Here is a 14,621-nt window from a genome sequence, read left to right as displayed (position 1 = left end):
ACCCGCTGTATAGTGGGAAGGGAGTGGCAGTTCCGCCAATTAGGGCGACGATGCGCAGAGCGAACGAAAACTGGTTCTTCCGCGGGTTTAGACTCTAGTGACGGCAACTGCATATATATAGTGCTGTATAGTGCGTCGACTATCACGGAGGGTAGACCCGGTTAAAAATTGTTCTGATATTAATTTTTAATTACCGGTCAAGAGAACTGTGATCACTTATCAACGATGACTTTAATGCCGAGGGAATCTGCGAAGCTGATAGCGAGAATGTCAAAGAATGTTTTTATCGAAGATGAAGGCGTTAAAAATCTTGCCTGCACGGTGAGTAATCTTTCAGTATCTTCGATATTTACCTTTCATTATTTTGGAATTGTATTTCTCATTTATACAAATTATTCTTTACATATGTCAACGAATCCGTTTCGCTTTCCTATAAGTTTAAAAGGATGATGAAAAATGCTATTTTTTTTTAAAGATTGCTGTAAACAATGAACTATCTTTACAGATTCTGGAAGGCCTCAAAACTAACAAAATATCCGTGAATAATTTTTCGCAACACGAGTACCATCCTTGTATAGATGATCCAAGGGCTGTCGATTGGATATTTGTTTTGGACACATTGAATTATTCTTTTTGGAGCGAAAATGATTCAAAATGGTGGACTGTTAATGGCCAGAGTGGATATTTTGCATTGTGTTCTGCTATTAAGAGGGCTATCGATGTGAGTCAATACACTTTTATAATTTTAATACACAACTTCATTACAAAATCTCTTTTGCTTAAACAGATATAATGCTTTTTGTTGTTTGTTAATTTTAAGATCACTGTGTTCAAATTGTTCTTATTCTTTCCTTAATTGCTTTACATCTACACTTTTCTGAGGGAGTAGGGGTTACTGTTGTTTGAGACGTATCTGTTTTCGTGGTGGATTCTGATTCTCTTGTTGTTTCTGATTCTACTTTTTCTTCCTCATCTACTTCCTTTCTTTGTTTCTTCTTTTTCCTTCTTTTTACTTTCTTTTTACCACCTTTCCTAGCCCTGAGTGTTTTCTTTTTCTTTCCTTTTGTATCTTTCTTTTCCTGTTTTATCTTTGCTCCCCTTTTTCTTCTCTTAGATCGTTTTGTAGAGTCTGGTTTTCTTCCTTGCGAGGTAACATCTTTATCGGGATATTGTACTCCCTGAGATAAAGTTGTTATCTGGTTACACATATTTTACTTCTCACTTTATTGCTTTGGTAAGAGGTATTATAGACTTTACCTTCTTATCTCTTTTCGTGCCACCTAGAGTCACGGTCGACGTCGCAGTTTGATCCTATAATGTAATTTATGTTATTAATAGAATGAATAACAACTGAATGTGTATATACATCTGTACCGCATCATCATCAGTTTCTTCTACACAACAAACTCGCTCTCTGCCACCATAATGTCTTGCAAAGTAACATTTCATGAAAATTTTAATATTTTTCAGAAGTTCTGCAAACAGAGTATTCATGTATATTAAAAAAATAATATATATGTATTAATTTATGTTTACTACGTAAGATATACTTTGCATCCTCTTTGTTTCTTTCTCTACTTTCTGATTGTAGGCTTCTATAAATTTTTTTCGCTGGTCCTCTACACATTCCAACAAAAATTGTTCCTTCTCCATTTGGTTCTTTTGGAATTCTTGTCTCTCTTGCCACCTTAAATACAATAACAAATATTAATAATTCCATACTGATTTCTTGTGTTGCTGCAATGTGTACTTTCTCTCCAATTTTTCACGTTTTTCTTCCCTTTCTTGGGCCAGTCTCATTTCTCTAGTTTTTTTGCGTATACGTTCCTTTTTGGTCCATTCTATCAGAACATTAATTATTTTATGCCTTTCGTGTTCTATTGCTGCTTTCTGTTTTTGTTGAATTAGTTCAGCTTTTGCTTTGCTCTTGATAAGTCGTAACTGTCTCTCTTCTTCTCTCTTTAACATCAGGGTTTGTAATCTTTCTTCGTCTTTTTGTTCCTTTTCTTTTTGCTTCTGAAGTTTCAATTTCTTAGCTTGTTCACGTTTTCTAATACTTGCTCCTACCAATCCCAGTAATCTTTCTCTTTTCTTGAATCTGACAAAATTTTTACAACACTGTATTTAAGCAGTATACATATGCATATTTTACAATGTACGTATATGTTCCTGGTATTACCTTCTCACTTCTTTCCTTGCTTGCTCTTGTGCGTACAGAATAGCTCTTTCCTCTGTGACCCATTTGGACCTTCTGTTTAACTCCTTTTTTATACTATCGCAGTGTACTCTTCTCAAATATTTTCTATACATATTGTAATCACGCAAGGAACACATAGCATCCAGATTCTTCGTGACAAGCCCAGCTTTTATCAGGTGTCGAATAATGCGTGGTCTAGAGAAGTAAGGAACCAAGTGTTTATCGTGAAGTGAATCGTAAGTTAGTTCCATCTCGTAGCAGTATGGATCGCTTAAGTTAAAATCTGCATCATGTGCACGGATCCATAATTCTTTTCCAAGTTTACGACGGGTGAAATTGTATGCTCCTTCTGGTCCAGGGACCATGGGTATCTTTGACTCTAACGGCATCACTTTCCATTTTGGCAAACCAAAATTTGGTATTGCTCCCTTTGGCTTAGGAATTGATTCTGCTAGCTTGTCTAATCCTCTAGTACACGTATAAAGGAAATTGTTTACGTATAAAATATAAATATAAAGTACAAAAATTATTTATATGTAAAAAAAGATGGGAGTAATAATGAAAATAAATTGCAATTAATCATTGCAGTACTCACGTGGGTTTTCTGAGACCAGTTATGTCATTTGTGTATTTCCTGCACTCTGATTTCATTTTATCGATCAGAAATTAATACTATTAAACGAACAAACATTAAAAGCATTCGCAATACCATTTTACATAGTGGTTACATTAAGATTTTACTGCATTCAGTGTGTCATTGCATTGTTCGTTTAAAGTCTGTTGTCTTTTGTTTACAAACCATGTGTTCCCATTTAAAAGAACAGTTCCACGTCCACGTGTGTATCTCACTTCACAATCCATCATTTTCTAAGTGGATATTCACATTACGTTTTGTTTTTTAATTTACTTCGAACAGGAGGGAATACCTATAATCGACCCCAAGTATTATTCTCGCATTACAAGGTCCGACGCCGAGAAAATATTTCGGGGTGATGATCAGACTAGTTGTATACCGCTTTTGGACGAAAGAATTAAGTCGTTGAGAGAAGCTGGAAAGATTTTAGTAGCGAAATACCAAGGTATAGGCTTGATGTCGTTTCCTGTAATTATTCTATAATTTAAGGGGATACATACCTTGACAGAAAATGACTGGGTGGATTTTTTATTTGAAAAATTGAAGCTTATAAAGTTTCTTTTATAAATTAGTTCCAGAAATTTTCTCATAACTTTTTGAATTCTTAAATATATAACAAAATTTTCAATTGTTTAAATTTTACAAAGGTATATACTCTCTTAAGGCACGAGAATCTGGTGCAGAACTTTACCGACCTTGACGAAATCAGTGAACAATTTTCCATAAATGGGGTAGGGGGGCTTAAAAAGACCTTCTTAAAAAATAGAAAATATGTACATAAAAGCAGGGCTTGAATTGTGATTCAGACTGTAAAGTTATACACTGGATGGTCCAACGCTTTGTAAATATGTGTGTTTGAGCCTGCTTTCTGGGTACCAATTTCCAAGCTCAATTCACTAGACGTTAACGTTTACATACAGGGTGTTTCTAAAGCAGAGAGCTAGAAACTTTGGGGGTACATTTTACTCAGTGCAACGTTAAAATATTTTCTCCTGATTACATTGAGTGGAATTTACATCTGGTGGTTCTTTATGTTAGGAACACTGTGTACTCGTTAGACACAATGATAAAATCTAACTCGGTTGTAGGTACTTTTGCGGAGTGTATCAAATCGTGTTCGTGTTCAGCTGAGCAGTTGATGAAACTTGTTGTGAATGAATTTGAGTCTTATCAGGATGAGGCAGACTATGAGGGTCATAGAGGTATGTATAATAAACAGGTTGCATTGAAATCAGCGACACAGGTTTCACAGACGCCGTGTTCTATCTAAAATATACTGTAAGAAATTTTAATTATCTTCAAATGCATCTCAAAATCAAACGATTGAAATGCTGTGGTTATTAAGGTCGTTGAATTTATTTTTTATGCTTTATGCAGATATCTAAATGTATATAAGGTTATGTTAAAAAAAATATTGGCAATCTTGAAGTCTTGTAAAAAATTACTTTAAGGAAAAATTTGTTATATTGAGGTTGCCATTTAGCTGAGACACCCAGTGAATTATTATCTTTACCAGTTTCAGAGATATATAGTCACATAGGGGTAATTTAACTCCTCTAACTTGAATTTCCGTAGTTATAAAAATATGTTTCTCTTATTTTTAGCGGTTTTATCAAGTGGGGGTGGTTAAATCATGTCTGATTTAAAAATTGTGAGGATAGCGGCTACTAATTAGGCAAGAAATGCAAACGGTGACAAAAGTAGGTACCTGTGACAACCTGTGTTGACTTTTGTGACCTGTGTTGAACTGACAAATCCGTTTTCAGTACAAAAACTAAATGATAAACTGATTCTTTTTAGTCAGCTTTTACAAAAGGGCTCAAATATTGGTGAGCGATATTTGGGCTTGCTTCAAGGGAACAAGGATGGGTGAATTCCATGATATAGACTATATCACGATGTTTGCTGATTATCGAGTTCCTCAGGTTCTTGTGCACTTTGGTGTGATGCGTTATAGCAATCCGCTTATGAGCAGGTTACAGCGTGGTAAGTTGTTCAGCGGAGCCGTTTACCGTGTTTGTTAAGATAACGATTATAGTCGTTTAAGTTCCTCCAGAAGTGTGAGTTAATTCGCTTTCAGGCCTATTCTTGAATTCAATTGTGACTTAATCCTCTGTACTCACACTTAATCCTCGTCCAATTAGAGACTAAATAAAGCAGTCCTAATCTCCATGCAGTCTTTACCAGCCTTAATCTGGGTTCTATCATTGTTACAGTTATACTTAATCCTACTCTGATACGATCCCAACATAAACCTAGCATGCCCCTGTATACCGACAATATTTTCTCATGATAATTAGTTCTAGTGATAAGAAACACCAATTAGAAGACATAGAATAATATATAAGTAGTAATAATTAATAAGTGGACTGCGGATTTTATACATTTATGACAAAACTGAGTGGATCAAATTCAAACAAGTGAAAATAATCTAAGAATCTAAAAGTACTGTTGCATTATTTTGGATTATTATACTTATTAAAATGATTAATTTATGCTATAAATGTATATCTAGCTCCTGTTCATTGTAATAAACATAGACAATTTTTATTTTGCATAAACATCTGCAGTCTATTAATAAGTAATACAAACTACCTAGTAATTTGCCCGTTAGGTTGTGTATATATATTTTTTTTTTCAGACGTAGAATTAGAAAATGGAGGAGACGATGAAATAGAGATTCGTGGTTGCTCGATAGAGGCTATCGAGAGGGTAAAGGACGAAGTTAGAGCCCTGATCGAGCGCTACCCTAATCTAAACATGAGAAAGTCCGACGTTAATGCGGTATTGATAGATCACTTCTTGTGGGACTATAGGCGAGAACACGCCATCGAGTTGGAGCATATACCGTTCCACAAAACCAGGTGCATATATTATTAAGCGTTTTATGGTCCTATTTCTATCGAAATGTCTGGGGACATAGTTAGAAACTGTAAGACAGCTCAGACGACAGTGGTCTATATCGATGCACGGAAAGTGATCTTTTTATAAAGCTACAAGTAGTATTATACTCACATTGTAAAATCTAGGAGAATATATATTTTTATGATTAAATAATACTCAGATGCAATATGATCTAGTGATGTATTCCGAAATGCTCGAATAAAACTCGACGTTTTTACGAATCGTTCGAACTCCTTGGACCTGAATCCTGTGGAAGTACATATTCTAAGTATGATGTAAGACAACGAGACTCTGTTTTTTTTTAAATAATAAACAATATATTTATATAATATCGATATAGTACAGGTTTAGTGTACAGGCAACACAAAAATAGTTAAAAATTTTGGTATTCGATAAAAGGAGTGTCTCTGTTCACCAAAGGGATAACTCGTTATATACACATAAATTTCGTTATTAATAAATAATAAATAATATACAGGAATACGACAGTTTCCTTACACACTGTTCTCGAAAGTGATTTATACAAATTTTTGCCAATAGAAATTTATATAGACTCACTCGGACGGTGAAACATGTATTATTTATATCTTTTTATGTACATCAATAATTTTCATATACAAGTCGATCAAAAAGAAAAAGAGAATAAAATGGGCAGAATTTCGACTGCAAATTTGAGCTCTGCAATGCAGACGTCTTGTCATATTTTCTTTGGCTAATTTCAAGCGGGTATTATTTGGCACGGACGTTACCGCGTTAAAAACGCGAAATGCTTTTACCTTTGATGTTACAGTGGATAACGGTCCTATCGATCGTGCCGGCATTGTTTCATACGGTTAATTGATTCTGTTTCGAACGGTGTTGCGCACGCTTGCATTCGTGGCAAGTATGCCAATCCGTGTTACACACTTTTGATCCAGCCGACCGATCGAGCTTCGCGGGTCGTTTTTCAGACAGCAAAGAAAATATGTGAATCATCCAGTTCCTCGTCTGGATTTGCTCCACGTCGCCTGAATTTAATCGATTCCCCTCGGTTTATCCCTCGGATCCTTCGGCAGGACGCTTACAAATTAATTACAATTCCTGACTCATCCACAACACGCTCTGTAGGATAAACATCGCGAGCGATTCAACTCTTCCTCTGCATTTGCTCCCAGAATATGATGTTCGACTTCAATTTCCCCGGCAAAATGACCTTCGTGTCGGTGCTCGTGCTCTCGCATTTCGCCGGGACCACTTCCGTTTGATTTTCCGGTATGTAGGTCTGTTCCATCGTCACGTGACTAGCCGGCGGGGAGGTCACTTTGTTTGGAATCTGCCGAAGACCCTCCCGAAATTGTTTCGAAAGAGATCTGGCCGTCAGACTGTGCATCTGCCTCGGAGTTTCGACTATTTGGATCTCTGGCGTCGACGATCTATCCTTGTTCACGGTGGTTGGTTTATTTACCTGAAAAGAGAATAGCGAAAACATGGACTTGTTTCAAAATTTCTTGTTTTAACTCCGCTTAGTTTACAGAAGGGGCGTGGCAGAGGTAAAGGGGCGGTTCTGTGGGACAGGTAAGACTACCTTATTTTGTTCAGCTGAGCGAGCAATTTTAACATTTTGGATATCAGAAGTCTATTAAAAAACTTTTGAACGACCCAGCTGTATCTACATTAACTTTAACTATTTCTTTTTTCAACATGTTCCGATGCACTGAGGAACCTTCTAATCGATTTTCGAATTGGTTCCCATAGGAGATTTTTAACTCTGGAGGGCTTAGGACTTATTGCAAGAATTAACTCCCGATATTTTACGTAAGGAGCGTGGCAGAGGAAAAGGGGCGGGGTTATGGGACAGGTAGATGTGGTGGGGACAGTATGTGTTATTGTTGTACGATTGCCTTTTTAACGAGATTATAATTTGGGTATACATATGATCAGGTATTTAACCATGAAATTAATTTACATTTCAGATATCAAACATTTTTAAAGATCTCTCACCTTCGGAACGAGTGTGGGAGCAGGTTCCGCCTGTTTGTTGAACGCCTGTGCCAGTCTCCTGACCGACGGCAGCGGCAACACTTTATTACCAGCGTTTTCGTTGCTCGAAATTTTCTTGTTTCCATTAGTCATTGGCTGGTTCTGCTCCTTCTCGGAACAGTTATCCGTATCGATCTCCGATTCGTCAACGGAAGATACGTTGCTCTTCGCATCGTTCTTCTCCAAGCTGTTACTGCTGTCTAGACTCCTGACAGACCCGTTCTTGATCGTCTCCAACTCCGTGTACGAGTTTTGATTATAACTCTCGACTTCCTCGTCCTCCTGATTGCTGCTATTGTTCGAGAAACATCTGGCGATATTCGGCACCGACTTGGCGGGTTTCAATCCGAAGCCATTGTACGTCTCGTCCCTAAGTTCGTTCAAAGCTTCCGAACTCTGGGTCAGGTTATTGTCTCCGGAAGCTAGAGCCCGTATCACGTCCCGATCGTTTCCGTAACCATTGCGACGGGACAGGTTCGATTTATTACCGATTCTGGGCTTGAAATCGTCGTGCGAGATGCTGTTGAGATGAATGTTGGATTGTGTTCGTCGAATCCCACCATCATAACCGAAACTCTTCAAGTCCAATTTGTTGACCACTCTCGGGCTGGACGACGTCTTCGTGGCCTTGTTCACGCAGAACTCGTTCTCAAACCCGTACGCCTTCAGATCGATCCTCTTGATCTTCTTCTGATTGTCCTCCGAGTTCGACTTCTTGGTCTCGATCCCGTTGTAATTTTCCTGGTTGTTCAGCTTCGCGTTGATCTCGTTCTTGCTGTTCTTCCTCTCGTTTTCCAAGATCTCCTCTATCTTCTGGTCCTCCCAGGTCTTCTGACCGTCTCCTTTGCTCCTTTCTATCTCGTTCGTGTCCTCGCCGTTTCGCACCGAGGATTGGTATTTGTTCTCCAGACTGTTGTTCCTCTGCCACTTCGCCACTTTTGACTTCACGTCGTTGCTCTTGTTCATTAGGTACTCGGTCTCCTTGTACTGCGGGTCCTCCTGGAACAGAAAGCGGTTCAAATAGAATTAAAGATCGCGCACATCAGCAATGATCAGCTTCACTGTCTCCGATGGGAGTTTGCGGTTGTTAGTGGGGTCAGTTTTGCACCCAACAGAGAAACCCCGAACAATTTTAAGCGCGATCACACGATGGACTTCTCAGGATTGCTAGCCTTTGGATCTGGATTGGGTTGCACTTAGGGTCGATAGTAGAGATGTGCGAGAACCCGAAAATGTCGGGTCGGGATGGGTTCTCGATCAACTCGCCCTGACCATCGGGCACCCAGCATTTTCGGGTTTTTGTACACCTCTAGTAGGCAGTAACTAGGAGAATATTGAGTGACACAGATGTTGCGATAACGTGGGAAAATCGATAGCTCCTCCGTGAGAAAGAAAATTGCTCTTTTGTGAAGAAGAAAAATAGCTTTTCGGCAGAGAAGTACTGTCCGTGTCTCCCAACAAGTCTCGTGGGATAGTACAGGAAAATGGGGGCGGGTCCTCGCTCACTCCGCCCGTCCTCACTAGAGTCCCTACTAGAGCCCTAATGCGTGTGAAACTATGCGTGCCCCTTCCACTCTGACAAATCGGCCCCGCGTTCCTTCCACGAGACTTCCTTGCGAGCCACGCACAGTATGTATTTCACAGAGAGAAGAAAAATAGCAGTTTTGCAGAAAGTAAAAGAGTAGCTTTTTGGCGAAGGAAGAAAAATTTCGCAGTGCCCACAACGTTCAAACCTCCCAGTCAAAAGCTACAGAAACCTGTTAGTAGTATTCAGACACCTTGTTTCTTCTTGGCGCCAACTTTTTTACATTGATGAGCCTAAACCACTTCCAACCGACGATTCCTTCCAACCGTTGCATGCACTACCGTATTAGTATTCGAGCTGGTTGTTAGTCACCGGTGCATCGATTTATAAACGCATGGAAACGGTACTTACCGAGCGCAGGATCGATCGCGTAGCGCGCAGAACGCTCGGCCACGTTCCGACCTCGTTATTTATCGGTTTTTGTCTACGATCTACGGTCTACTATATACAATCGAGTGAGGAATCGATTCGTTTCGCTCGCACGAAGGTCGACATTACTCGTGCGCGCATCTACAAGAAACAGCCACAGAATTTTTATTTACAGATCTCAGCGAGAGAGGGAAATGGTTAACGTTCGTTTAATCGGAGATCGTTTTTGTTAAGAACCGATCGATAGGTACGAGAGCCTGCACCAGAAGAATACCATGCACTTTCAAGTAAGGTCGAAACATTGTCGTGATACAATATATTTAAAAATAAAATATACATCCTCTGACATTCTTATGCTTAAACAACACTTTCACTTGTTACGTTTACACGCTTCGTAGAAAAATATAAATTCTGTCCAATCGTTTCGGGACAAGGAACATCGTTGGCAATATGGCACTGGGGTATTGTTAAGGGAAAGGTATCTCGTGAAAACTGTACAAATTCGAGTGGAGACAGATCATTTTTTCGGGGACAGAGATTAATTCGAGCGACTTCCATGTTCACCAAATAGTGACGTTGCTCAAACTCGTCACTCCTTTTTTCTTCGACTCGCGGCTCTTCAGTTTCTTCGATTTCCCAGCGAGTCGAAGGTCCCGCAAACTCTCGAAACTTCTTTCGACGACTTGCGGCACAATCGGAGGTTCTAGCTTTAGACTTTCATTATCGTCGGACGAACGATGTTTATTTAGAGACCTGACCCTTCTGGAATCTTCAAACAACTTTCTTCTGGAGGTATTGAAGAAGTATGCAGGATTCTCGGAATTTCGCGATTTTTCCTTGTTGGAAACGTCCTTCAGGAATTTGGCCATCACCGTTCTATCCGGGACGTTCCAATCATCGTCCTGCCAATCATCGGAGGAGGACCAATGCTCGGATTTGAAACCAATCGTTCTGGCTTGTTCTCTGTTAGATTTACTACACTGCTTTCTTTTCGACTTCGGTTTAGGCCGGTTCGAGGATTGCGATAACTTCGACGTTGAATAATTATCTTCGGGATAATGCTCTCTTAACCAATGAGAATGTCCAATAAATCTGAGATTGCTGTTTCCATCGTTCTGCAAATCGGAACCGCTTTGGGAACTCTTAGCGTTCTTGAGTCCCTTTTGAGTCCTCGAGGATGATTTTAACGTGATCTTTCTGCAGGTCGGCACCCCCTTGCTCTTCTTGATCCCTCCAAACGTCTGGAACTTCAATTTTGCGAAATCAGCAACCTCGGCGTTCGAGTAATCGTTCTCTTCATTTTCAAGATTGCCTTCGTCGGACTCGTCGATGAACTTTTGAGAATTCTTTATTCCTCCGAACGTGTGGTATTTGTGCCCATTGAAGCCCAAATATCTCCTCCCATTGGAAGACAGAATCTGATCACTGGACCAGTCGCCACTCCCCGATGGCTTACACCCATTCTCCTGCTTCTTACTGTCTCCTAAATCCAACGGATCGATAGAGTACATTCCCGAGTCCTTTGAGTCGCGATCCAGTTTCAGTTTGTTCGCAGTCGAAGAAGCTAATGGCTGGTCGAGCCCATAAAGGGGATTGTAAGCCACCCTCTCCGCTGTATCGAGGCTCCAGTTTGTCATGATCATGCTCGAGTCATCGAACCGCTCGGAAACGGTGGAGCTCGTGTCGTCTAGTTCTATCTGTCTTCTTTCTGCCGGCTCTTCGCAATCAGTGGCCCAAAGAATCGAGTCTACGGTGGTGGTATCGCTTTCTACGGTCTGTTTGCTCGCACGATCAGTGCTAGCCGATTTGCTACCGTCGAGCTCCATGTGCAGAAGAGGGTTGACCGCGAAGTGTGGACTGGAGTATGGATCGCGATAGGTCCATCTAGAAAGGCTGCCGCGCAGCGAAGCCTCCTCAAACTTTTCGAGCTGGAAACCTACCTGTTGTTCCTGGTCGGGACCCGTAGAGCTCGATCCCTGGGACAGCGAGCTGCTGGGTCTGCTCAAGGTGGACGAGGCCGATCTTCGCCCTTTCTCGTTGATCGACAATCGCGAGTCGTTGATGTAATAGTCCCTGCCGAACCTGGACACACAAACATTCGTATTTTGGATGCACCGATTTCACGAAATTATATTTTAGCTTTGAATCAGCGTCACCAAATCGAGGGAAAAATAGTGGGGGAAAGCTATAGCCAAAAACAGGTGGCGTCACGAGTCTATAGCGTAGTCTACGCCTGGGGTATCGGTCACAGTGTCGCCAGGCCGGGAAAATCGAGGGGAATACAATACCCCCTCTCTGAGGACCAGAGCAATATGTGGCACGTTGCGCGTTCGCGACGGGGATTGAGTGGGAGGTTAGAGAGAGTTAGAGAACGTTAGAGTTAGAGGACGTTAGAGAGTGCTCATGGTGGTGGAAGGGGAAAAGGAGGAGAGGAAACAGATACCTAAATGGGTATCACTTGTCGACACTGATTGGTCAGCAGGCAGAGGAAATTAAGGGGAGTATAGTTATCCTCTCTCTGCCATTATCGGGTTAGTCGCGACGCAGACGCAACCTGCGGGTATAAGGGACATCGAGCAACTAGTTCCCTCACTATTTTTGTGTTAGTGGAACAATTCTCGGAACGTAACGTCATGTGTTCCGCTGTTCTGAACTAATTTTAAGATTCCACAATGTTTTTTTATCCAGGTCTCATAAGTTCTGCATCCTATCTCCCGCCTCTGAATTATCATTTTGAAATTACCTTTTGATGTCCGGTTCTTGGGGCGCCAGAACCACTTCCAAATCCGTTCCGTTGCTCTTCGGCAATTCGGCATGGATTCTGTGTAAGGTAATCAATTAATAAGTGATTTCTTTGGCTTTTTAATTTGGTTAGAGGCAGGGGTGGTCGTGGGGCCTCCTGTTGGTAATGTGGCCCCTTGTCATTTTTGATATTACAACAAAGACATTTAGCGGAGAACGTTATAATTTGTTGCGTCTACTGGTTTTATATGTATTGTTTCTGTTCATAAGAAGCATTGGTAATATAACCTGAAGAACAAAAGTTTTTCGCTCTCTCATAAAAGAACCATTTCTTACGAATTAAGTGAGTTAAACAGTTGCGTGCTGGAATGTACTCGATAAAAGGTATGTACAATCGATATAAAGAAAAGAATTAATTTTATTTCCTGGCAATGTCAAAATTACCAGAAGTTACCAAAGTTATCAAAAGCATTTTGTACGATTTCTGTTAGAGGGCCATATTACCCTCGCTTTTGTAAGAGGCACAAAAATGACTTATTTTCATAATACATATTAAATTCAATGAAATTATTTTTCTTTTACTTGCGACTTTTATCAGATGTAACTTTATTAGTTTATCTACATTTTAAGCAAAAATTCAAATGAATTTAAATATTTAGTCAGATTCTAGGAGGAAATATAAAACTGAGGGCTACATTACCACCCCTTCCTCTATCAAAATTGACTTTTACCCGGGAATATCGGACGACCTTCTCGTGTACTGTCTCTCCCACAGCCTCTTCTGTATATTCTCTTGGCTGTAGGGGTTGTTCTCGATGGGCGGAGCATTCTCCCACTTTTTGTGCTCCCGCTCGGCTATCGTGCCTGTGCAGAAAACACGAAAACATGTTTACACTGCGCCAGCAATCAGAAAAGTGGCTCACGGGTTTGTTTACACGACACCACAGTATTTATTCTACGAAACTCCACGCAGTTACAACAAAGAAAAATGTACAAGAAGACTTAAAAAGAATCCATCGCAGCTCTGATGGAATCGGCTTGTGTAACACACGTCCTTCTTCCACTTCAAAAAGTGAAAATTTCATTTACCACATTACCTAACTCTCTCATTGCTGCATTGAACAACGAATTACTTTTACGATTTCCTATTTTCATAAAATGCAACATACGCTCTTTTCCTTGACACCCAACCAATTACTATGACGCGACTTCACTACAGTCAAACCTGTTTTTGTGCGGTAGATAGGGACCGCATAAAATAAACCGCGCACAAAAATATTCAGAAACTTCGTAAATAACTATAACAAATAGTTTTTTACAACATATAAAAGAAATTTTTTTTATGCGGTGGAGAGGGACCGCATAAAAAAAGTCTCACTTAAAAAATACGTCAAAGATTTACGAAATAGCGAGAATGTGCTTCCCAAACAAAATAAATAATTAAATTAGAGATGGAAACATTTTCAAAAAATTTAATTTCTCATTTTAAACATAGAAAAATTTTCCAAAACGCGCATCTTCTTGTGATGAGAACATTACAAGGGTGTTATAATGCCAACACTGTTGGCATTCATATACCGCATAAAAAAAAAATCGCACAAAAAAAGAATCGCATAGAAAAGGACCGCACAAAAACAGGTTTGATTGGATTTAGTTGTTCATCAAAATGAAGTAGCCCGGTAATTCGTGGACGGGGGTGTACGTAAACCAATCTAAACGTCGTTATAGCCAAACGTTGATGCTATTGGTTATAAAAAAAAAAAACAAAGAAAATAGATTTCTCAGTCACCTGGTCTGGGAGGAGTTGCCAGCTGCGTCTGCTCCTTCTCGTTCCGTAGGGCAAATCTTGAAGCCGAGCTAGCCTTGGCGAGAGCCACAGCTTCTCGGCACCTGCTGCACAGAGGAATGTTGAAGTACGATTAAAATATCATCAACAAAAAGAAAGGCTCTTAGGGGATTCGGCAGACCGTCACCGTTCACGTTGCGAAACAAACGTTGCGTCGAGACATTTCGATTGAAAAAAACAACCGCGAAGCACAGCTCGAGCCTCACGGACTTTTCGCATTTTGTACTGTATATCGTATCAATATAAAGCTCTCAAACTATGGGATATTATTACATAAATTATTTCATTCGGGCACGCGAACGTTGAATCCTTGGAATATCCATAA

General features: G+C 40.1%; 3 protein-coding genes across 9 annotated transcripts in view; 1 reads left to right on the top strand and 2 right to left on the bottom strand.

Moving 5' to 3' along the window:
* Positions 1 to 57: 57 nt before the first annotated feature.
* Positions 58 to 5,956, top strand: LOC143362978 (queuosine 5'-phosphate N-glycosylase/hydrolase). Its single transcript, XM_076803546.1, has 6 exons — positions 58 to 321; positions 506 to 721; positions 3,114 to 3,276; positions 3,920 to 4,033; positions 4,632 to 4,817; positions 5,473 to 5,956. The coding sequence occupies exons 1-6, from the start codon at positions 226 to 228 to the stop codon at positions 5,709 to 5,711; spliced, it is 1,014 nt and encodes a 337-aa protein (XP_076659661.1). The 5' UTR covers positions 58 to 225; the 3' UTR covers positions 5,712 to 5,956.
* Positions 728 to 3,107, bottom strand: LOC143362984 (uncharacterized). The gene is made up of 6 exons (XM_076803553.1): positions 2,180 to 3,107; positions 1,751 to 2,098; positions 1,551 to 1,687; positions 1,375 to 1,475; positions 1,258 to 1,311; positions 728 to 1,178 (listed from the first exon to the last, which is right to left on the bottom strand). The coding sequence occupies exons 1-6, from the start codon at positions 2,584 to 2,586 to the stop codon at positions 831 to 833; spliced, it is 1,395 nt and encodes a 464-aa protein (XP_076659668.1). The 5' UTR covers positions 2,587 to 3,107; the 3' UTR covers positions 728 to 830.
* A 340-nt stretch (positions 5,957 to 6,296) lies between the features above and the next one.
* LOC143362968 (uncharacterized) overlaps positions 6,297 to 14,621 on the bottom strand; it is a 96,969-nt gene continuing 88,644 nt past the window's right edge. For 5 of the 7 annotated variants that reach the window (XM_076803521.1, XM_076803523.1, XM_076803524.1 and 2 more), the window contains 4 exons: positions 14,240 to 14,343; positions 13,182 to 13,314; positions 12,452 to 12,529; positions 9,997 to 11,790 (listed from right to left, as the gene is read on the bottom strand). In XM_076803521.1, the coding sequence (XP_076659636.1) occupies positions 10,269 to 11,790; positions 12,452 to 12,529; positions 13,182 to 13,314; positions 14,240 to 14,343 (1,837 nt within the window). In that variant the 3' untranslated portion in view covers positions 9,997 to 10,268. Of the gene's footprint in view, positions 7,180 to 7,715; positions 8,754 to 9,996; positions 11,791 to 12,451; positions 12,530 to 13,181; positions 13,315 to 14,239; positions 14,344 to 14,621 lie in introns of those variants that run through there. The other 2 variants (XM_076803525.1, XM_076803522.1) reach the window with 2 other exon arrangements.

Source organism: Halictus rubicundus, chromosome 18 (genome assembly GCF_050948215.1).
Source record: "Halictus rubicundus isolate RS-2024b chromosome 18, iyHalRubi1_principal, whole genome shotgun sequence".
NCBI lineage: Eukaryota > Metazoa > Arthropoda > Insecta > Hymenoptera > Halictidae > Halictus > Halictus rubicundus.
The sequence above is the reverse complement of the archived record's forward strand: the minus strand, read 5'-3'. Positions and strand labels throughout refer to the sequence as shown.

What these genes read in the sequence shown, in the direction of transcription:
- LOC143362984 (XM_076803553.1), bottom strand. Translation starts at nt 2,586, where the DNA reads ATGCCGTTAGAGTCAAAGATACCCATGGTCCCTGGACCAGAAGGAGCA. An exon ending in GCAAGGAAAGAAGTGAGAAG is followed by an intron (nt 2,099 to 2,179) that starts GTAATACCAGGA and finishes AAATTTTGTCAG; the next exon opens with ATTCAAGAAAAGAGAAAGAT. An exon ending in CGTGAAAAATTGGAGAGAAA is followed by an intron (nt 1,688 to 1,750) that starts GTACACATTGCA and finishes ATTGTATTTAAG; the next exon opens with GTGGCAAGAGAGACAAGAAT.
- LOC143362978 (XM_076803546.1), top strand. Translation starts at nt 226, where the DNA reads ATGACTTTAATGCCGAGGGAATCTGCGAAGCTGATAGCGAGAATGTCA. An exon ending in TTTAGTAGCGAAATACCAAG is followed by an intron (nt 3,277 to 3,919) that starts GTATAGGCTTGA and finishes ACTCGGTTGTAG; the next exon opens with GTACTTTTGCGGAGTGTATC. An exon ending in AGACTATGAGGGTCATAGAG is followed by an intron (nt 4,034 to 4,631) that starts GTATGTATAATA and finishes GATTCTTTTTAG; the next exon opens with TCAGCTTTTACAAAAGGGCT.